The sequence below is a fragment of the Pygocentrus nattereri genome, chromosome 3, assembly GCF_015220715.1.
Source record: "Pygocentrus nattereri isolate fPygNat1 chromosome 3, fPygNat1.pri, whole genome shotgun sequence".
Classification (NCBI taxonomy): Eukaryota; Metazoa; Chordata; class Actinopteri; order Characiformes; family Serrasalmidae; genus Pygocentrus; species Pygocentrus nattereri.
Window position 1 is genome coordinate 2,468,508 of NC_051213.1, and position 24,107 is coordinate 2,492,614.

Here is a 24,107-nt window from a genome sequence, read left to right on the forward strand (position 1 = left end):
TAGTGTGAGAGGGCTTGGTGAAGTATTTCAGTGGTGAAACAGAGCTGGACGAAGTTCACAAACCATGTACTGAGTTAAAGTCGAGACACCCAAGGTAAAATATTCCTCCAGTAAAAGTAGAAGTTCCTCCCTTTAGACCTCCACTGGAGTAAAAGTACTAAAGTATTTCCTTCAAATGTACTTAAGTATAAAGTAAAAGTACTAAAAGAGTAATTCTGGCTCTGATGTCCTGTTATCATTTTTATAACCAGACTGGCTTCATGAACTCATTTCAGGTGAAAGTCCTCCAGCGTCTCTCTTGGTAAACCAGTCTTTTAATAGAACGTCATTAATTAGTGACGCTGACGTCTATTAAAATGATCAGAAGCACAAAACACTGAAGGTAAACAGTTTCCATCAGGGAGAACCGAGTGGCTCTGAAATCACTTTTTACACACAAGCAAAGTTTCAGTTTCAGATTTATTTACAACTTAGTTCCAAGTTTAAGTTGAATAAAAACTGGCTTTAAACTCAGGATCACAGATGAGCTCCTTTACTATGTTGATCTGTAGGCGTCTGTTCATAAACATAAACCAGCCCAAACTCATTTACTATAAAATGAACTGGTGTTTGTAGAAATTCAGAAAAAAGCCGCGTCAGTCTCGACTGCATATGTGGACATATTTCTATATTGAGCTCTATTTACACAAAGTTAGGTTAGTTCATCATTTATGTTGAACAGACTCTCCCAAAGTTTTACGCTGCTGCGCTGACGTTGAACCGCGTGCTGCACTGGGTCGGTCTGACCAACAGGTCAAAACCAGCTCTAAACAAAGTGACCGCTGGGCCCTGATTGGTGCTCTGGCTTTGCGCTTCTTTCGTTTTGACATGTGACGTTTTTATACACACAGAAACCAAAAGGAACCACAGATTTCTCAAAATGTAGGAGGAAAAAGTCGGATATTAGACTCTGAAATGTAGTGGAGTGAAAGGAAAAAGACGCCCAGAACGGAGAAACTTCAGTACAGATACACCAAAAATACTAAAGTACAGAAACCAATTACATTTACTCAGTTACTCAGTTACTCAGTTACTCAGTTACTCAGGTACTCAGTTACTGTCCAGCACTGGAAACACCCCAGTTAAATTACATTTTTGTTGGTTCTGAAAATATGTTTGTTGTACAGGGAACAACTTTAATTATGGCATTTAAAATAAACATTTTTCTGCAAATCTTCACTGCAAAAATTGGATCTTGTTAAGTGAAATTCTTAATTCAAGTCGATACGTCTAATGTGTCTTACTTTGAGACGGTTGTGCACTTATTATAAGGTTATGTAGCTCATTTCTAGACATTTTTACCCATTTTCAATCATTTTATTAAGTTCAGTTGTCTCACTACACTGGCAAATACTTTTTGAAAATCAATTTTTTCAGTTCAATTATTAATTTCAAGCACATTTCTTTAAACCAGCAAGATTATTTGCCAATATAGTGAGATAAATTCCTTAAACCAGGTGAAAATGTTTGGAAATTAGTTAAATAATCTTAAAATAAGCTTCCGACAATCTCTAGACTAAAAACTAGATTTAAGATCATTTTACTTGACGTGATTAAATTTTTTGCAGTGACCAGCTGGTCTATCCTGTCTATCCTGTCTATCAGTCTATCAGTCCATCTACCTTTCTGGATGTTTAAGGGATGATTAACTTAATTTTAATTTAATAGTAAAATAATTGACATGCCAGCCGTTAGTGCCCGCCCTAAGAATAGCATTGTTGAATAATTCACTTTAGAAATGACAGGTTTTTCTTTACATTTATGTGGCTACCCCAATGCTAACTTCCATTAACCAGTCAATGGGAATTCCTGTGTAAAATTAGCATCAAGCTAACCAAATGCATACCTGTTTTCCTGTATTGTGTGCTGGGCGCTGTATTCGCTGTAGTGGCGTCAGCCAATCTGTATCCGTCAGTTTTGGGAATCTGTAATATTATAGAACATTCAAGAAGGAAATGTGGAAAATTCTGAGTGGTTGACCGACGGATTGCTGGGCAGGATGAATGTGAGGGGGACCTCGCGGAGGCGATGCCGGCGCTGGAAGCTGCTCTGTCGGCCCTGGACACGCTGAAGCCGGCCGACATCACGGTGGTGAAGTCCATGCAGAACCCTCCCGGCGCTGTCAAACTGGTCATGGAGTCCATCTGTGTCATGAAGGGCATCAAACCAGAGAGGAAACCTGACCCTGGAGGCTCCGGTGAGGGAATACAGCTCATATTTTATTAGAACAGGAAAAGAGGATTGATGGGCGGCTCCTGCTGTGACACGCCCACTCTACCGGATGACGAGCTCGTTAATGAGGTGATCAGATCAGTTAGGTGTGGTAAAGGAAAGAAAAGACTGAAATATGCGTGACATTGAAGGAATATGGCAGAATTTTAGAATTCTGGATTAAAGCCGAATAGTAAATTATGATTTTTGATTTAGCTTTTCCCTCATTTCATAGTATAAAGCCCTTTGTATCATTTAGAGAATTTCATGTTTGGTGTAAATGGTATGAGATGAAATATGAGATGTGATTATTATATCGTTGCTGTTGGAGCAAAAAAATAATACAATTCTGAGTGTTTTTTTTCCTCGTTGTGTAAAATGACCATTTTAGACATACACCAATCAGCCATAGTGTGGTGGTGGTGTGTTAGTGTGTGTAGCGCTGGTGTGAGTGGATCAGACACAGCAGTGCTGCTGGAGTTTTTAAACACCTCAGTGTCGCTGCTGGACTGAGAATAGTCCACCAACCAAAAATATCCAGCCAGCAGCGTCCTGTGGGCAGCGTCCTGTGGGCAGCGTCCTGTGAGCAGCGTCCTGTGGGCAGCGTCCTGTGACCACTGATGAAGGACTAGAGGATGACCAACACAAACTGTGCAGCAGCAGATGAGCTGTCGTCTCTGACTTTACATCTACAAGGTGGACCGACGAGGTAGGAGTGTCTAATAGAGTGGACAGTGAGTGGACACAGTGTTTAAAAACTCCAGCAGCACTGCTGTGTCTGATCCACTCGCACCAGCACAACACTAACACACCACCACCACATCAGTGTTACTGCAGTGCTGAGAATGATATAGAACCTGCTCTGTGAGGGTCCATGCCCACTGAAGAACAGGGTAACAGAGTATCAGAGAAACAGATGGACTACAGTCTGTAACTGTAGAACTACAGAGAGCAGCTATACAGTCAGTGGAGCTGATAAAGTGGACAGTGAGTGTAGAAACGAGGAGGTGGTCATGATGTTACGCCTGATTGGTGTAGGTGTCCCATCCCTGACTCCTTACTGTGCTCACAGCTATGATACTGGTCACGTTTTCAGGTAAGATGATCGAGGATTACTGGGGACCATCTAAAAAGCTGCTGGGAGACATGAAGTTCCTGGAGAACCTCAAGGCCTTTGATAAGGACAACATCCCGGCTGCCAACATCAAGAAGATCCGCGAGAAGTTCATCGATCACCCGGAGTTCCAGCCGACACTCATCAAAACAGTCTCATCCGCCTGTGAGGGCCTCTGCAAGTGGGTCCGTGCCATGGAGGTGTACGAGCGCGTGGCCAAGGTGGTCGCCCCGAAGAAAGTGCGCCTCCGCGAGGCAGAGGAGGAGCTGGCCGTGCAGATGAAGATGCTGGAGGTGAAACGCGGCGAGCTGAAAGCCGTCCAGGACCGGCTGCAGGCCCTGAACGACACGTTTGCAGCCATGATCCAGAAGAAGAAGGAGCTGGAGGACAACATCGAGCTGTGCTCCCAGAAGCTGATCCGGGCAGAGAAGCTGATTGGTGGGCTGGGAGGGGAGAAGGACAGGTGGACGGAGGCAGCGAGGCTGCTGGGAATCAGGTACACAAACCTGACGGGAGATGTGCTGCTGTCCTCAGGCACTGTGTCCTACCTGGGAGCGTTCACGGTGGATTTCAGAGTGGAGTGCCAGCGGGAGTGGCACAAGCTCTGCAAGCGGAGGAAGATACCGTGCTCCGACGACTTCACGCTCAGCAGCACCCTAGGAAACCAGGTGCTGATCAGGGCCTGGCAGATCGCCGGGTTACCTGTGGATTCGTTCTCAACAGACAACGGCATCATCGTGTCCAACTCCCGCCGCTGGCCGCTCATGATCGACCCGCAGGTAAGGCCGTCGGATTTAAATGTTTTAACACGAAGGGTTTTATCCTCGCTCTGTCTGGGTGGGCAGCGTCGTGCCTCAAGCGAACCCTATCGCCCAAGACACGGCATTGATTTTATCTCAAGCTCTTACAGTTTACCTGCACCTAATAATGGTTCTATTTCAGATCTTCAGGAAAAGACTTCAGGTGCAGGGTTTAGTTGGAAAAAGAAAAAGGCATAATCTTTATTTAAGGCTTAGCAAAAAGCATTCAGCCTGGGCGTGGGCTCCGGAATACAATGCCAAAGCGGTGTACAGGGTTCCCACGATTTCAGGGATACACTTCTACATTCCATTGCCTGCTTGCCCACCATTATGTCTAAAGATGCTCCTTTTATGGGTGCAGTTAGGTCCAAATGAAAGATGTTCTCCTCTGAGCGTGTTAAGCTATACAGTGACGTTGTATTAGCGGCAGTTCACTGGTCTCAGAGGAAGCCTGAGCTCCCAATCGCCCCCCTCCTAGCACCGGTGGCGTCATGTGATTGCGGGAAAACTAACTAGTGGGTGGAATTAAGAGCCAAAAAACAGAAAACAGAAAACAAACAAGGCTTTACACTGAGATATTAGTAAATATGACCCTTAAACAAACATCAAGCAAACACTGGGATGATAAAACTAAACAGGAGTTGACGTGGCCTGATAAATGAATAAATCAATAAATCAATCAATCAATCAATCAATAAATGTGCTGCAGAAACATGCACATAAAACCTGAAGACAGGCAGAACCGCATAAAAGAGAAGTACAGCAGCTCCTTTCTCCCCACAGCTGATCGGCTCTACAATCAGAAGCTCCCCAAGCCCGAGACTCAGACACTCTCCGTTATAAACACGCTATGGGTTCACACCTCACTCCATTATAGTGCACTCCATCACGAACACACCACACACACCTGTATCTTATCCTACCTCTAATTACAGTGCAGTATCTGCTGCTGACAGATGATACAAGTGCAATACATACGCAAGTTCTGGGCAATATCTATAATCATTACTGTGCACTATCCATACAACTGCGTGTGTAAACTGTAAATTTGTAGTTTCTTAATTCTATTTTTATTTTTTATATTTTTCTGCTAAGAGACGCCTTGTTTGTTTATTTATTTCTATATTATATTTAGTATTTTGTATGATGCAAATCTTTGTCTGCTTACTGTGTGTTCTGCTGTAAAGGCTGTCTTATCTGATCTTAACTCCTTGCTTAAGATGGAAATGCCGCTGTGTTCATAGAACTGGTTCAGATTTTAAAGAATACAATTAATCAATATACATGTTTGTAGAAATCGAGTCACAGCTAAAAGTGGCAGCTTTACAAATTCATTTCAGAACTTGTGTCTACTTTGACTGATATGCATAGAAAACAGACAAACTATTGATCACCTCCATTTATTAGAGGTGATCCAATATTCAGACTTTTTTCCATTATATTACAAATGTTATTTGTGCAGTTTACTCGAAAATCTGTACATTTGCTGAGGATAATAATAAGAGCACAATAAGAAAAACTTGCCATTACTTTATTTGCTCTCTGGCAACCTGAACTCACTCAACCAGTCCCTGTTGTCTCTGTTGTTGGCACGGTGACTACCAAACTAGGAGATTATTCCAGCAATCCAAACATCATCATCATCGTTGTCGTTGACTGCTTAATCCAGATAGGGTCACGGTGGGTAGCGCTGTCGCCTCACAGCGAGGAGGGCCTGGGTTCGATTCCCCGGCCGGGTGATCGGGGTCCTCTCTGTGTGGAGTCTGCATGTTCTCCCCGTGTCTGTGTGGGTTTCCTCCAGGTTCTCCGGTTTCCCCCCACAGTCCAAAGACATGCAGTCAGGCCAATTGGATATGATGATGTGTGGAGAGAAGAATCTCCAAAATCAGCTCAAATCGATGCGACACGTCTTGTTTTTTATTTTTATTTATTTTTATCTTGTTTATTTGTATGGTGTTTGGTGTGTGACCGCCTTAGATGAGTTATATTGTGGCCTTTTTTAAAGTTTCTGTTAGATCATCGAGAATCGTCAGTACATTTCAAAAAGCTAGAATTTACTTTATTGCAGGGCCAAGCCAACAAGTGGATCAAGAACATGGAGAAGGCCAACAAGCTGTCCGTCATCAAGCTCTCAGACAGCAACTACGTCCGCACCTTGGAGAACGCCATTCAGTTTGGAACACCAGTTCTTCTGGAGAACGTGGGTGAGGAGCTAGACGCAGTTCTAGAACCTGTTCTCCTGAAGCAGACCTTCAAGCAGCAGGGTGTGGAGTATATGAAACTGGGCGAGAACATTATAGAATATTCTAGAGACTTCCTTTTCTACATGACCACCGGGCTGCGTAACCCTCACTACCTGCCGGAGGTGGCTGTGAAAGTGTGCCTGCTGAACTTCATGATCACACCGCTGGGGCTGCAGGACCAGCTGCTGGGAATCGTCGCCGCCAAGGAAAAACCCGAACTGGAGGAGAAGAAGAACCAGCTGATCCTGGAGAGTGCCGCTAACAACAAACAGCTCAAGGAGATCGAGGACAAGATCCTGGAGGTGCTGTCTTCATCCCAGGGGAACATCCTGGAAGATGAAACGGCCATCAAGGTCCTGTCTTCCTCGAAGGTTTTATCAGAGGAGATCTCTGAGAAACAGAAGATTGCGAGCTTGACGGAGCGAGAAATTGACGAAACACGGCTAGGATACCGCCCCGTGGCTGAGCACTCATCCATCCTGTTCTTCTGCATCTCGGACTTGGCGAACATCGAGCCCATGTACCAGTACTCTCTCACCTGGTTCATCGGCCTGTACCTGCAGTCCATCGCCCAGAGCCCGTCCAGCGACGACCTGGACACCCGCATCTCCAACATAACGGAGCACTTCACTGTGAGCATCTACAGGAACGTCTGCCGCTCGTTGTTCGAGAAGGACAAGCTGCTCTTCTCGCTTCTCCTCACGATCGGCATCATGCAAGGCAAAGGTCAGGTCAGCGACCTCGTCTGGCGATTCCTGCTCACGGGCGGCGTCGCCCTCGACAACCCTCACCCGAACCCCGCCCCGGAATGGCTGTCGGACAAAGCGTGGTCAGAGGTGGAGTGATCAAGTTTACTTCATAAGAGATTTTTTCACATAAGACGTAAACAAAGTCATTCCGAATGGTTTGGTATGAATTGTTGACATCATTTAAGTTATTCACAGTGGTGGTGATAGGAACCAGACGTCCACCTCTAAAAGCTCCCTCACAGGAACGTCCTACATGACATGGTTATGAATTCACTGCCTGAGGTTTGGGCCCAAAAATCTGGTAACGGTGGAAGGATACATGCAGGATGTTGTGAGGCAAAATAGTCCCCAAAGAAATTTTTTTTCCAGTTTTTATTAACATTTTTCCATCATAAACATTCCATATAAAACTCAGAAGTTCACTGGGGGTTTTGGATAGTAAATAAACCAGCTATATCTTTGTATGTAAAAGTTTGGGCACCCTGGTCAAATGCCATGTTTTGTTAATAGTCTAAATGTGAATAAGTTAACACATCCTTTACACAGAACGGTCCTGCACAATGTCATGCACAATTACTGTTTATTAGTAAAACATAAGATAAAACCATGTTATTTGTTCATTAAATGCTACTAATGAAATGCTGTGCTCTAAAAATTCCAAAAAAAAAGTTCACTTATTTTGGCTTAGAACATCAACAAAACATGTACGTTGACCAGGGATGGTTAAACTTTTACATACAACTGTATTTGCATCTTCGACATGTGACCCCTGGTTCTTCACACCGCTCTGATGTTTCTCCAGGTTTTGACAATTCACATCAAACCACTCTGAATGACTTTTTACACCTCAACAACTGAATTGTGCAGAAAATTTGAAAAAAAAACGGTGGGATTCCCCTTTAAAATGCTGTATACTAATACATCAGATAATAACTAGCATGGTGACTTTGTCGTCCGTCTGTTGACAGTTGTTTTATATTAAATTTAGCTGAAATTACCTTTAACTACAGGTTTATTACTCAGTAATTAATCTTAAGGCTTATTAAACAGTAACTACTCTGAGCTATTCAGTGACTATGGAATATAGGATGAGGATGAGGAATCGAAGTTGGAGTTTAACGGGTTAAAACACAGAATTCCTGAATCAGGCGTGACTCCTCACTCGCTCCCTTTGTGGCGTCAGGTGGTCCGAGCCTCAAAGCTCCCAGACCTGGAGGGGCTGTTTGAGCACGTGCAGGAGAACGTGGCTCAGTGGAAGCAGATTTATGACTCCGGCCGGCCAAATGAGGAGCGGTTCCCAGGGAAATGGGGCACCCTGGTGGGCATGGCGCGCATGGTGGTGCTGCGCTGCTTCAGGCCTGATAAGCTGGTGCCCGCTGTGCAGGAGTTCATCGTGGACAACATGGGCCGCACCTACATCGAACCTCCAACCTTTGACCTGGCGGGAAGCTACAGTGACTCCAGCTGCTGCTCGCCGCTCATCTTCGTGCTGTCATCGGGATCGGACCCCACCGCAGGTGTGTGTGAGAGGGGATATGATTACCCTTCACAGTTTAATCAAAATACCTACATTATAGGGGCATGAAGATTTATGGAGCCCCTAAGGTGACATGGTGATTTGACGTGGTGTGGCGTGGCCACAGATTACAACCCCATTTCCAAAAAATTGGGACACTGTTCAAAATGTAAATAAAAACGACATGTAATTATGTAAAACTCATTTAAACTCATTTTAAACTTTAAAATCATGGACACTGTGTCCTCCGGGCTGAAGACCACTCAGCTTGTTATCAGTGCCCAGTTCTAAAGCCAGTATTCATGATGGTTTAGGGGGCATTAGTGCTCATGGCCTGGGTGACGTGCTCATCAGTGAAGGCTCCATTAAAGCTGAATGATATAAACATGTTTTATCAACATCTGCTGCCGTCCAGACGACGTCTTTTTCAGGGAAGGCCTTGATTATTTCAGCAAGACGATGTCAAACCACATTCTGCATGTATTACAGCAGCACTGCTCCGTATTAAAAGAGTCCGGGTGCTAAACTGACCTGCCTGAAGTCCAGATCTGTCATCCACTGCTTCCCAAATGCTTACCATCTGTTGTTAAAAGAAGAGATGGTGAAACACAGCGGTAAACAGGCCCCCGTCCCAACATTTTTGGAATGTGTTGTTGGCATCAAATTCAAAATAGGCAAATATTTTTGAAAAAAACAATAAAAACCAATTTCTCTGTTTTAACATTTGATGTGTTGTCTTTGTGGTATTTTCCTTCAAAAAATATGGTTTACATGATTTGCATATTATCACATTCTATTTTTATTTGCATTCTGCACAGCGTCCCAACCTTTTTGGAAATGGGGTTGTACAATATTGAGGGCACAAGTTACTAAATTGAGGCCACAAGTTAAATTTCCCTTTACTTGTGGCCTCAATATACAGTAGTATTTCATGACTTTTAATATAGTAATTTGTGGCCTCTGTATAGTAACTTCTGGCCTCAAAATCTTAATTGGTGGCCTTAATATAGTAATTTGTGACCTAAACTTATTAATTTGTGGCCTCAATATAGGTTAAATGAATACCTGACTCTAAATGTAGGTATTGTGATATGACATGTCCAATTTAGTGTGAATATGATGTTTGTCTCTCTCAGGGCTGCTGAAGTTTGCGGATGATCTGGGTATGGGGGGCAGCAGAACCCAGACGATCTCTCTGGGTCAGGGTCAGGGTCCGATCGCGGCCTGCATGATAGAAACGGCGCTGAAGGATGGAACCTGGGTGGTTCTGCAGAACTGTCACCTAGCAACCAGCTGGATGCCGACCCTGGAGAAGATCTGTGAGGAGATTATCACACCCGAGAACACACACTCTGACTTCAGGTGAGTAACAAGCTCCTCCTCACATCTCTGGTGTCTTTGGTTTGAGAAATTAGGAATAGTTCACACTTTCCACTAGAGCTTGGCGATATGACAGAAATATTGCGATATTTCAAGAAATTTTCACAATAAATGATGTCACAACTTTTATTTTTTCGGACATCTGATCGGTTGGAAAAGAACCAGTCATATATGCATTACAAAACTAGAACAGAGCACTTCCAGGGGAATTGTTAAACCCAACATTCTGCTGGCTTTGAAGCATCAGCACCGATGTGATGAGTTAGCAGTTAGACAATGCTGGAATAGTCAACCAACATGGGACCCCCGAATTCCAGTAGTATTTCACACACTGACAGCATAAATGACAAAGCAGAGCATAAAACAATCCTTCTGATGCTTGTTAACAATTCCATCTGTTTTTGGATCCACCAGCTTCGTTGTCGCCATGCCAACAGCAGAGACAACTACGGTGGCAAAGAAGACCCAACATACTACAAATAAAATGAGCTGCAAATGCATAAAACACTCATCAGAATTACAGGAGGGGCACTGCATATTACAAACATGCTGCAATATTCGTAGATGCTCTGCAACCTCAGAAAGCACTTTCATTAAATTTATGGCATGGTGCTGCGTTTCACAAACACACTGCAAAGCCAGGAGCAACACGACGGTTGTTTCCGGAGGACGCTAAGAGGACAGAACCATTCAGACTTTTAAATGCCATGCAACACATAGTAAAGTACATTCACCTGTAAAGGTTAGTTAGTTTATGTTTGAGCAGATTACTGATATCACTGTATCGTAATGGGAATTATCTGGAGAGAGTAACTGTAAACGTTTAACCAGTAAAAATCAGAGAACGACCACAGTACAGCTACAACATCTCAGACAGCAAACTAGCCAGCCAAGTTAACCACAAACTCGGGATGTGAGCGCCTGAGCGTCTGTGGTCTGATCTGCTTCTCTCAGTGGTTTCCCATCATAGATGCTCCATGCCCTTTGAGTCATCTTTGACATTGCCGTCATGTTTTGACTGGCTTTGCAGCGTTTCTGAAGTGGCCTGTGCCTCTCTCTCTCTCTCTCTCTCTCTCTCTCTCTCTCTCTCTCTCTCTCTCTCTCTCCCTCTCTCTCTCTCTCTCTCTCTCTCTCTCTCTCTCTCTATCTCTCTCCCTCTCTCTCTCTCTCTCTCTCTCTCTCTCTCTCTATCTCTCTCCCTCTCTCTCTCTCTCTCTCTCTCTCTCTCTCTCTCTCCCTCTCTCTCTCTCTCTCTCTCTCTCTCTCTCTCTATCTCTCTCTCTCTCTATCTCTCTCCCTCTCTCTCTCTCTCTCTCTCTCTCTCTCTCTCTCTCTCTATCTCTCTCCCTCTCTCTCTCTCTCTCTCTCTCTCTCTCTCTCTCTCTCTCTCTATCTCTCTCCCTCTCTCTCTCTCTCTCTCTCTCTCTATCTCTCTCTCTCTCTCTGTGTCTCTCTCTCTCTCTCTCTCCCTCTCTCTCTCTCTGTCTCTCTCTCTCTCTCTCTCTCTCTCTCTCTGTCTCTCTCTCTCTCTCTCTGTCTCTCTCTCTGTCTCTCTCTCTCTGTCTCTCTCTCTCTCTCTCTCTGTCTCTCTCTCTCTGTCTCTCTCTCTCTCTCTCTCTCTCTCTCTGTCTCTCTCTCTCTCTCTCTCTCTCTGTCTCTCTCTCTATGTCTCTCTCTCTCTCTCTCTCTCTCTCTCTCTCTCTCTCAGGCTGTGGTTGACAAGTTACCCCTCTGAAAAGTTCCCTGTGAGTATCCTGCAGAATGGTGTGAAGATGACGAATGAGCCTCCTAAAGGTCTGCGAGCGAACCTGTTGCGTTCGTACCTGAGTGACCCCATCTCGGACCCCGCATTCTTCAGCAGCTCCTCCAAGCAGGAGGTGTGGCAGAAGCTCCTGTTCGGACTCTGCTTCTTCCATGCCCTCGTGCAGGAGAGGAGGACATTCGGCCCATTAGGTCAGTAATCACATCACTGTCTATCTGTCTGCTTAGTTTCACTGCGAACACTAAAGAAGGAAACTTCAGACACTGAACATGTCTCGGCTGATCAGCTACACTTGGGGTAAGAGGGGGCAAACCTGGGCAAATGTGATTTTCACATTAAAACTACACTATGTAAGATTTGGAGACGCCCTCTCTGGTGGCAATTTGCGTCCTAAACATCTAGCCAGACCTTCTTTTTGAGTCTGTGTGTGACGTTACTACGCAAAGATGTGTGGCGTGGTGTGAAAAAAAAAACTTTTTATTTAAGAGTTTTAAATGGTTATTTCAGGATTGACAGGGCGACTCACAGCAGGACACGCTCACCATATTTTAGCGGGTATTTTCTGTATGCATGTGTTTGCCTATTCATGTCAGTGGTTGCGTCAAAGCGGTACAGTGCCTGTCTGCTTAAGCCTTTGTCATTCTTTTCTCATATCTGTGTCTTCTGGGGCGGCGGCAGCAGCAGCAAGTGCAGGAAGAGAAGTTCAGAAACTGGCCGAACAAACCCAAAACAAACCTTAAAAGAAGCTAGCCGAAAATGCGTATTTAGGCCAAAAATAGTCGAAGGTCCTAAAAATCATCATAACAAAGGCAGTTTGGTTGACGTGGTTTTCTGTAATCCGCTTGTCTGTGCCCTTCAGTGCTGTAAGTTTGCTGAGTTCAGCTCCAGTCCTGCAACGCCTGCACTGCATCACTGTGGTTTCCCTGGTTAAAATACCTGACGTTATTAGTTGATTAGTCCCTTCTTGAGCTGAACAAGGTGTACACTAAACTGTACAGTGCAGGGCTTCCAAGCCTGGAGTGAAAACATTGAATTAAAAGTCCCTGTGTCTCTCGTCTCTCGGCTTCTGTTGTGTCTCGGAGGTGAATTATTCACAAAGCACAGTAAATTAAAGGCATCATGCATCGCATCATTCCCTGATTCGGTCCTCAGAATGTCAGCAACAATACAGTGTGATGTTATGCGAAACGCACGAATCAGAAGAGAGCTTTATCAGAGTAGATTGTTTATGTAAGGTGGAGTGAAGGCAGGAGATCAGTCTATTTGTGTTGTATAATACTGGGTTCCTATGCAATTCAACAATGAGATGTTTGGCATCCACTAAAAACCTTATTCACCAATATCTTCCTACATTTTGCCTTAGATGTGTTCTTGAGGAAGGTCCTAAGAAAAAGTCTACGGCAGATTCTTGACGTGTTCTTGAAGCACAGAACTGTTCTCACCTTGTGCTCTTGAAGTTCTGTAGGTTCCGTTCTTACCTAAGAACAAATCCCAGATAAGAAAGCTTTGGTGAATGTCACGCTGCAAAAACTGGGATCTTGTCAAGTGAAATGATCTTAAATATAGTCACTATATCTAATATTTCCCATTTTGAGTTGGTTGTGCACTTATTATAAGACTATTCAACTTATTTCTAGACACTCTGTGCCTGTTTCAAGCTTCTTTATTAAGTGCAGTTATCTCACTATACTGGCAGATAATTTGGCTTGTTTCAAGCACGTTTCTTAAAACAAGCAAATTAGCTGCCAACATAGTGAGAGAATTTTACTTAATAAAATTAAAATGTCTAGAAATAAGGAAAATAATCTTAAAGTAGGCTTACCATCTCAACAGGAGAAATATTAGATTTATTGACTATTTTCAAGATAATTTGGCTTGACAAGACAACATTTCGTGCAGAATCTCCGTAAAAACTGTGTGTTTTACAAAGAGATTTCTTCTTGAGAACAGTTGGTAAATGAGGCCTGATGTACATAGACAGTTGAACGTAGTGTTGATAGCTGTTCCAGGCGTCCCTGTAATGCATGGCCTCTTTATTCCATCTGTCTGTTTCTCTCTCCAGGCTGGAACATTCCATACGAGTTTAATGAATCGGATCTGCGGATCAGCATGCGTCAGATCCAGATGTTTCTGGATGAATATGAGGAGATTCCCCTGGATGCTCTGACCTACCTGACCGGTGAGCCCATATAACAGTGGGAGCGAGTGTGTGGAAAGAGCTAATCCCTGTGTATGTGTTTTAGCGGGGTGCCTGTCTGTGTGGAACATCTGAATGGAGAACCTGTTGCACCAGCATTACTATTCTATATCTGCATCATCCATCTATAAAATAAATGTGTTTATAAAATAAACACAATTATTTCACCTCATGCTCATATTTTGATAATTACTAATAAGACATATGTGCCATGGACCCGTCCCCTGGGCCAAGATGACAGCAAGCTCCTGGACATCTGACGGGTCACCACCTGCTGTTCCTCAAGCTGCTTCCATCACTTTTCATTGTCATGAAAAGCAGCCTGCAGCTCCTGTTAGCCAGCCAGGTGCAGGTGAATGAGGGTACTGATGGCCTACTCTTCCACCATGGAGACTCTTTGAGTGTGTTGGTGTCCCGGGTTTCGGCACCAGTGTAGCATGCCCTGGGTTACCCCAGGCTCAAGGAGGACACTAGAGACAGGTTTTAGGTTTGCAGCAGCCAATAACTTTTTTTTTCATGCCAAAAAAAACAAAACAAAGCAAAAAAAAAACCCAAAAACTAAGGTGGCATTTTGTCGCTCAAGCTTTTCAGTTGTTTGGTCTTTTCTGCTGCTGCTCGTCCCTCTCTGTCTCTCTGTTCCCTCTGTAGTCGTGGGCTGGAGGTCAGGGATCTGGCCCTGTGACCGGAAGGTCGCCGGTTCGATCCCCAGAGCCAACAGTCCATGACTGAGGTGTCCTTGAGCAAGACACCTAACCCCCAACTGCTCCCCGGGCGCTGTGGATAGGGCTGCCCACCGCTCCGGGCAAGTGTGCTCACTGCCCCCTAGTGTGTGTGTATTCACTAGTGTGTATGTGGTGTTTCACTTCACGGATGGGTTAAATGTGGAGGTGGAATTTCCCCGTTTGTGGGATTAAAAAAGTATCACTCACCTGAGCCGAGAGGGGAAGGGAGCTCATTGTTCCACCCCTCCATCACCGCCCTCGCTCCGCATCTCAGCTGCCTGTATCGGATTTGAGGTGTTAGTTAGCTTCACTGCAGGCCTCGTTGACTCGCGTCCCACCTTCACGTCTCTCGTAGCCATTGTCGTCATCATCGTCCCCTCTTTGGTGGCTCACATATCCTTACAACCACCACTTACGTCCGTTGGCGGTGTTTGGGATTGGGGTCCCACCTTCCCACTCCCTTTTCGCAGCTGTCATTGGGACATGGGGGACAGGTACATGGCACAGCATAGCATTCTGTGTTGTGAACAGGGCTGAGGAAAAAAACACCAACATGAATTAAAGCTTCTTCTTTTTTCGGCTGCTCCCTTTAGGGGTCGCCACAGCGGATCATCTGCCTCCATCTTGCCCTATCCACTGCCTCCTCTACTTTCACACCAAATGAATTAAAGCTTAATTTAATTAATAAAACTACACTCCTATTAAGTGCGATAACCTAGCACTAGCTTTGTGTGCCAAACAGGGATTTAAGCTCTGAACCCCCAATAGTGTAAGAGGCTGTAACATTACTGTAAATTTCCTGCCATGTCTTTTTATTTTTCTTCTTTCCCTTTGCATTTGTTTCTCAGCCATGTGCTTATTTGTTTTGGTTTTTCATCTCTGCTCCTCTTGGTTGGGTCCAGTCTAGTTTCATTTCATTTAAAAGCGTTTACTGGACACTCATATTCAGAGACACTTACAAAAGTCCTTTGTTGTCCACTCAGAGAATGTGACTGACTCTCTCTCTCTGTCTCTCTCTCTCTCTCTCTCTCTGACTGTCTCTCTCTGTCTCTCTCTCTCTCTCTCTGACTGTCTCTCTCTGACTCTCTCTCTCTCTCTCTCTCTCTGACTGTCTCTCTCTCTCTCTCTCTCTCTCTCTCTCTCTCTCTCTCTCTCACTCACTCTCTTTCTTTCTCTCTCTCTCTCTCTGAATGTCTCTCTCTCTCCCTCTCTCTCTCTCTCTCCCTCTTTCTCTCTCTCTCCCTCTTTCTTTCTCTCTCTCTCTCTCTCTCCATCTGTCTCTCTGTCTCTCTCTCTCTCTCTCTCTCTCTCTCTCTCTCTCTCTCTCTCTCTCTCTCTCTCTCTCTCTCTCTCTCTCTCTCTCTCTCTCTCTTCAGGGGAGTGTAATTATGGAGGTAGAGTGACTGATGATAAGGACCGCCGGCTGCTCCTCTCTCTGCTCTCTACCTTCTACAGCTGGGAGCTCATCCAGCAGGACAAGTACCGAATCTGTGAAGGAGACGTTTACTACGTTCCTCCACACGGGCCCTATCAGGTACACCAACACACACACACACACACACACACACACACACACACACACACACACACACACACAAACACACACACGCTGCATATTACCTCCTTCTCCCTTAATATGGATGCCATAATACCAAAGGTCCAAAGAAAGTCAGATAAAAGAATCGTATGTTTAACGAGTGTTTATCCCTGAGACTGCATGTGGATAATTTGGTTCATTATTTTAAAATAATAGCCTAACTAATATTGTCAGAGCATCTATGTAGTTACAAATCACTAGATTCAGTTTCTCAGGCTCCCGCCGGGCTCAGGTCGAGCAGACCTCCAGTTTGTGACAGTATGATGATATGAAGTCATTTGCATATGCATATTATCTATTTCTAGTTTTTTGATGATCTAAAATGAGTCCTGGACTGGTTGAGCGCAATACAACCTGGCTTTACTCCCTTTGTCCTTTTGTTTTCTTTGAAGTGTTTTAATTCTACAGTTAATTACACCACAAGACTCCTCAAATATGCTTGAAAACAATTAGCATGTTTTTTGTTTATTGTTTCAGAGCTATGTTGAATACATCCGTAATTTACCAATCACAGCAGAGCCTGGGGTCTACGGCCTCCATAGCAACGCTGACATCACTAAAGACAACCAGGAAACCAATCAGCTTTTAGATGGCGTACTGCTGACCTTGCCGAGGCAAACAGGGGGCGGGGCCAAGTCCCCTCAGGTGGGTGTGGCCAGAGCGTTCATTTATTGGCTGGAACATGGATCACTTTGTTGCAAAGTTTAAAAGGCAGAACTCTATTAAACATCATCTTCTAGCTGAGTTTGAGCTCATCAGTGGCGTCTGGATCAGGTGTAATTTTACTGCGTTTGCTGGAAACCAAGACTGACGACGCGCTCAGTTCTCTCGATTGATGTCTTGAAATCCACAGTGAGGTTGAAGTGGAAAAATTCCAGGAGCTATGAAATGGTGCTGGACTAATCTTGAGCTGTTGGCCAATTGTACAATAAATGATGTATAAAACTGTTTGATGCTGGAATTCTAATTAAATGACACTATTACATTAATTTAATCCACAGCTGTGCCTTAATTTCAATGCATTCATACAGATGAATTCTCTGTACAGTCTGATCGTGGAATTTTCCCACTTCAGATTTTAAGGTGTGACCTGAGCATACGTCCCTCCTACTACAGATTTATTAACTACGTCTTTTATGACTGTGTAATATGTTTCTGCATGGCTGGATGTGTGTGTGGACAGGAAGTGGTGGACGAGCTGGCGGAGGACATCATGTCAAAATTGCCGAGTGACTTTGATGTTGAGATGGTGATGGTTAAATACCCGGTGATGTACGAAGAGTCCATGAACACCGTCCTCCGGCAGGAGCTTATCCGCTTTAACAGGTAACGTCCACACAAACGAGAAGCCAAAAACAGGAAATCACATGTTTTGAGTCCTGACGTTGCCACAGCCATCCGTAAGCAGGAGTCCAGGACACCAAAACTGCCCCCTCTCTCTCTCTCTGTCTCTCTGGGTGGGTTTTCCTTTCTCTTTGCCATCCCTCATTGTGACCCTAGCCATCACAGGCAGATGTTAGCTGACGTAACAGATTAAATAGTTGTCCTCCTCCAAATGTGTTGAGCTTTTCAATGGCGCATATCTTGAAATAAGCTCATGGTAGCCTCACAGGAAAGTCTCACAGGGAAAGATGGGATCTCATAATGAGAATACAGGTCAGAGTACGATGTTGTTGGTGTGGTGTAGTGGGTGACACCTCTGCCTTGTAGACTGAGGTTCAGTCCCTGCCTGGGTAACCACCCTACACTATACCAATAAGAGTCCTTGGGCAAGACTCCTAACACCACCTTCACCTACCCGTGTAAAAATGTAAGTCAAATTGTAAGTCACTCTGGATAAGAGCGTCAGCCAAATGCCGTAAAAGTAAAGTTCAACTTCATTAAACTACCTTTTAATTTTAATTAAAAACTTTGAATTAAATTCCTCTAGTCCATAATCTTAATATCCAGAGTACGATCGATAACACAAGCAAACAAAGCTAGCTAGAGAAGCCCTGTCGTTACCTAATGCAATGTTAAGATGAATGTTTCAGGAACACCATTAGACTTAGATTAGTCAGAGGTATGCTGGATGCCCACCTCCCACACTTTGTTCAAAGAGAGTAACTTGTTTCTAATATAATCTAAGGCTCCTCTGGTTTGACAGAACGGTCTCTTTTGGTTTATTTTTACTGCAGCTAAAAGCTTAATTTGAGTTTTTGAGGGCAATTTTTAGTCGTGCTCTACTTTAGTCTTGCTTTAGTAAACTTTAGTCTTACTCTAAATCCTTGGGTTTAACAACAGCATGCTTGTTGTCTGACAGATGGTGTTGATGACGACACCATCATCCTCTACTTTGAACTCTACCTTCACAAAGTCTTGGATTCGTTTAGAAACGTCACAATCAGTTTGTTCCCATCTTAATAAGGTTCCTCCCACATTTAGCCCCAAAATTTCTCATGGTATCTCCAGAAATATCATCATGTGATTGGAATGGAAATGGACATGACCTAATTGGAGAGAAATTTGGCTATAAATTATAACAAGCATTCCACAAAACACCGAAAATAAAAATAATGGATAAATCTACAAATAGATATCACACTGCACTGACAAAGCCATTGATTTGCATATTGATTTGCCTGTTGATTTGCATGTTGATCCAGATATTATTTAGTATTGTATCTATAACAATCTGAAGGAGTGCACTGTACTGAATACATGACACTTACTGATTCATATTAATTGGCATTTATTTTCAGGTTAATCAATAATCAATGAGCCCATCTATAACTCTTCAAACAGACAATATTGATCGTCACTTATTGACTGGTATTAATGTGCAGGCTGACCCAGGTGGTTCGCAGCAGCCTGATCAATATCCGAAAAGCTCTGAAAGGACAGGTGGTGATGTCAGCAGAGCTGGAGAATGTGTTCAACAGTATGCTGGTGGGGAAGGTTCCAGCAATCTGGGCCGCCAAGTCCTACCCTTCACTCAAACCTCTCGGGGGCTACGTCTCCGACCTGCTCGCCAGACTGCACTTTCTACAGGTGAACAAACAGTGAATCAGAGCTGGATTGGCCACAGTAGATCAGTCAGTATGGTGCTGAACAGGATAAAGGTTTTCCTGCAGTGTTTGAGCTGAAGATCAATATATTTTGCAGACCTGTGACCTTCCACTACTTCAGACTCGTACTTAAACGTAATGTGAATTATTTTAAAATATTCTGGGGATCCAAATAAAGAGGGTGCTGCATCATTTTTGTTGTTGCACCTCCCCCAGTTTAACATTTTATTTATCATTCTTGGGAAAACTTTTGCAAACTAGCCCTAGGTTTTTCATCCAATCCCCAAGTAACTGGTATCAAATTTTCCACAAAGCCTGAAACTCAATAATTCTAAAAATATCATGACATTTTCTTAACATGGCGTCCAAAATAATTCCTTTTGGATAAGAGCACAGTTTATTAAAATGGCTGAAAGTCATGGACTCTTTGTCAGACAAAGTCCAGACAAATACACTATTGCTGTGCTATCCCGGGTGGTTGCTAGGCTGCTGCTGTGTCAAGTTAAAGTTTATTTATATAGTGTTTTTACAACAGGCGTGGTCACAAAGCAGCTTTACAGTAAAAAAAAGTATCCCAGGTGATATCACTTTATTAGAAACACTGTTACTATGCTGTCCCAAGTGGCCGCCAAGGTGTTGCTAGGCTATAGTTGTAGGATCCCAGGTGGTTGTGAAGGTGTTGCTAAGTTATTGCTCTTGTGGATGGTCACTTTATTAGAAACACCTGCTTTGTACTTCCACTCACTGACCAGTTTAGTAGAAACACCTACCTTACAACAACCAGCATGGTTAACACTTATTGATAGGCTGATTGTTTCATGTTATGATAAAATAAAAAATGTCAAAATCTGCATTAAGCAAAGAAATGTAACTCTTAGAGACAGTTGTAAATGGTTTTCTGTGCCAGTCGCAGAAGAGTCAGGAGGTTCTGTCCATCTGCAGAACCCAAGTCTGACTAGAACTCTGAAGTGAAGTTCTGTACCACAGCAGCAGCTGAGACGTCTGTTTTCATCACACTCAGCGATTATAGATCCATGTATATCGTCGCGTTGTTAATATTTAATTCCTTTTAAGACACTCAGAGACTGAGCAATTGTCTGGTGTTCCTTTCTGGGGCTTAAAGAGTGCCGTGAAATGTGTTTTTTAGACTTTCTTAAACGTAATAATATACAGGCACTTCAGCATTAATACGGCAACATGGAAAATAAAGATGAAAGACTGAAACAACCCTGCAAATAACAGATTCAAGCGACAGAATACAGTTATATTTTTTGTATCCTAATTATGTAATACGGTTACACGTATTTTGTTTCTACCTACTCCTGTTTGTTTGCACCCATGTGCTTTAGGAGTGGATAGATAAAGGACCTCCAGCTGTGTTCTGGCTCTCTGGCTTCTACTTCACACAGTCCTTCCTCACGGGAGTCTCTCAGAATTACGCCCGGAAATACACCATCCCCATCGACTACATCGGCTTTGAGTTCCAGGTGTGTATATATCAACTACAGTGGAGGTCATAAGTATACGTACACCTTAGGCGTATTCATTTTAATTTTTTTTTTTTTTTTTCCTGAAATTTAATCCTGGTAAAAATTCCCACTCTTAGGTCTGTTAGGATCACTACTATATTTTAAGAATGTGAAATGTCAAAATAATACAACCCCAATTCCAATGAAGTTGGGATGTTGTGTAAAACATAAATAAAAACAGAATACGATGATTTGCAAATCCTTTTCAACCTGTATTCAACTGAATCCACAACAAAGACCAGATATTTAAAGTTCAAACTGATAGACTTTATTGTTTTTTTGCAAATATTCACTCCTTTTGAATTTGATGCCTGCAACATGTTCCAAAAAGACTGGGAAAGTTGAGGAATGCTCAAAAAACACCTGTTTGGAACATTCCACAGTTCCATGACATGAGTGTCATGATTGGGTATAAAGGGAGCATCCCTGAAAGGCTCAGTGGTTCACTAGCAAGGTGCAATTACTGTTTATTTACTGAATTGAACATATTGAGGGGAAAATAAAACACAGCCTGTGAAAACTTTCCTATTTTTTTTTTTTTTTTTTTTTTTATATGTTCATCTCAGTAAATAAACAGCAGTAGATCTGATCTGAAATTTGCCAAAAATGCCTGTTCCCTGTAGAAAAGGTGTTAACCTATGTTAACAAAGAAATGCTAATGTTTTAAGAATATTTTGAATATGCATTTACAGGTGTTTTTGTCAAGTTATATGTAAATAATGTTCAATAATCCTCATATGAATCATTTTATTTATATAGCACACTTCATGATGGTGCTATCTTACAGTGATTCACCACCAAATGGATGACAAAAAAACTATTAAAGTCATGAAATAAATAAATGATTAAAAATAAGAAAATAAAAAAAAAACTTTCATTTATTTACATCTCTGTCTATTTACAGTCTTTGGTATTAATTATAATTAACAACAGTGAAAGGATTAACTTTCCTTTGGCCTGTCTCTTCCCCAGTGACTAACATGTATTAATAAAATCAGACTCTGCTGAGGGTGCAAGGGTGTCTGCCCTTTGTGCAAACTTACAGGCTGTTAATAACTATTGTTCCTCTTTTATTCTGCAAACCACTTGCACTTTTGACTTACTGGATTTTGATGTTGAACTGAGCACATCCAGAGATGGAGAAAAACAACTCCATGTATGGACAAGCAGGTTACGACATATGTTAGAATGTGGTCGGGCCCTTCCTGGCTGCCTGCGAGCACGAGGGACGGGCTCTCTGTGTTTATAAAGAGGGGACTTCCCCTTCTTCTGTGTGCTTTGTGAATAAATCACTCATCTCTCTACGAGAGTGTTTGTTCATCATTGCACCGAGAGCTCTCTGTCTTGGGACTTTGGTTTATCGCTTCATTCTCTGGTTTCTGAGGGAGAACACTGTTCAAGGAGACCCTTCCTAACAAACAGTTACCAAAGTGATGAGGGCTGTTTAATACTAATGGTGAAAATAATAATAATCAATTAAAATAAAACTCACGGTCTGTCTGTGTTCAGGTGCTGAAGCAGGAGAACAGTGTGGATGAGAAGCCAGCGGACGGGGCGTATGTGCGTGGTTTGTTCCTGGAGGGGGCGCGCTGGGACAGAGAGCGAATGGTCATTGGAGAGTCTCTCCCCAAAATCCTGTTTGACCCTTTGCCCATCATCTGGCTCAAACCAGGCCAGAGCGCCAACTTCCTGCATGAAAACGTCTACCAGTGTCCAGTGTACAAGACCAGTGCACGGCGTGGGACTCTGTCCACCACAGGACACTCCACCAACTACGTCCTGCCCATAGAGCTGCCCTCAGACCAGCCTCAGAAACACTGGATCAATCGCGGAGTGGCCTGCCTCTGCCAGCTCGACGACTGAACCCACACAGTTCCGTCTGTAAGAACTCTTTTAACTAGTAGCTGAAAGCAGGAGATCAATCATCAGATCTTAAATACACCCACATGTTTACACTATAGAAACGCTTTAGCTATAAAACTCAGTTTAAGCAACACCACACCTGTTTAGATGTTAAAACTTGCCTGCAAATAAACGAGTGTCCCCGCAAACAGTCTTTCTCTAGTAATTGCAGACAGACTAAAGGTACATTCACAACAGGGCAAAACGGTTTTGCACACACCTCACTCATTCGCTTTTAGTGGAGTCTGCACTGACCTTGAAGCAAGTAGTCAGTCACAATAGTGTATATATTCCCATTTTAAAAAACTGATAATTTCCCTTCATGTTGGCGGCATCCAAAGCCACAAACTGCAAATCCAATTTTCCAAAATCCAAAGGATTTTAGGCATTTCACCCTCTGCATAACATTAAATAGAATATATTAAAACATTCAGAGAATCCAGAGAAATCTCTGTGGAAAAGGCCAGAAAACACAACTGAATATCTGTGACCTTCGATTTCGGCAGCATGTTTCTGTGATGTAGATCACCACGTGGGCTCAAGACTACTTTGACACATTCTTCTTAATAAAGATCATTTATTGCTGCATCTACAAATGCGAGTTAGGACTCCTCTGGGCTTGAGCTCATTTGAAATGGACTGATCCTCTGTGGAAACACGTACTGTCTCTGAGCCAAATAAGAAAAGGAACATCTGGATTGTTACCAGCGTGAGGGTCTAAATCAAGCCTCTGTCTTGTGGGTATTAGTGGGTAACCCACACATCTGTGAAAGCACTTTTTAGGCTGAACACATTTTGGAGCAACATGAGGTGCTGTATTTGCCCCCAACCCAATTCCTCTATTTTTGCTAACTTGTCACATTTAAAGCTTCAGATCATTCGACTAATTTTAATATAAGATGAAGACAACTACATGGTCGCAGAGCTCCTTGGGTCAAAAGTCAATGATCGACTTTGATGTTGTTTCATCTGACTTGGGACCATGTGTTCTGGACACTCTGTGAAGAGAGGTGCTAAACTGTCAACCAGTCACCATCTAGTGGTGATTTGGATCAGATGGCAGGGAAGACTGATGGTCAGGTCCAGTAGGCCCAAGCGAATAGTAAGGGTGTGCTGGGAATGGCTGGCAGAGGCCCCTGTTCAGAATGATTTTAACTTCCACCACTGGGAGAGCTGTTCCTGAGGAGGTAGGGGACATGGAGTCTGAATGGACCCTGTTCAAAACCTCCATCGTGGAAGCCTGGTGGTGAGGCAGGAAGTCTTCAGGGACTGGATGGCCCAGAGAACCCCTGACTCAGC

The 24,107-nt window shown here is 43.4% G+C and overlaps 1 protein-coding gene across 1 annotated transcript in view; it reads left to right on the forward strand.

Moving 5' to 3' along the window:
* Positions 1-22,947, forward strand: part of dnah3 (dynein axonemal heavy chain 3) — a 101,034-nt gene extending 78,087 nt beyond the window's left edge. Inside the window, exons 50-62 of the mRNA XM_037536069.1 lie at positions 2,038-2,236; positions 3,347-4,143; positions 6,233-7,243; positions 8,340-8,673; positions 9,809-10,034; positions 11,761-12,005; positions 13,877-13,993; positions 16,110-16,267; positions 16,808-16,975; positions 17,514-17,656; positions 19,156-19,360; positions 20,727-20,864; positions 22,416-22,947. Of these exons, the coding sequence (XP_037391966.1) occupies positions 2,038-2,236; positions 3,347-4,143; positions 6,233-7,243; positions 8,340-8,673; positions 9,809-10,034; positions 11,761-12,005; positions 13,877-13,993; positions 16,110-16,267; positions 16,808-16,975; positions 17,514-17,656; positions 19,156-19,360; positions 20,727-20,864; positions 22,416-22,769 (4,095 nt within the window). The 3' untranslated portion in view covers positions 22,770-22,947. The remainder of the gene's footprint in view (positions 1-2,037; positions 2,237-3,346; positions 4,144-6,232; positions 7,244-8,339; positions 8,674-9,808; positions 10,035-11,760; positions 12,006-13,876; positions 13,994-16,109; positions 16,268-16,807; positions 16,976-17,513; positions 17,657-19,155; positions 19,361-20,726; positions 20,865-22,415) is intronic.
* The last annotated feature ends 1,160 nt before the right edge of the window (positions 22,948-24,107 follow it).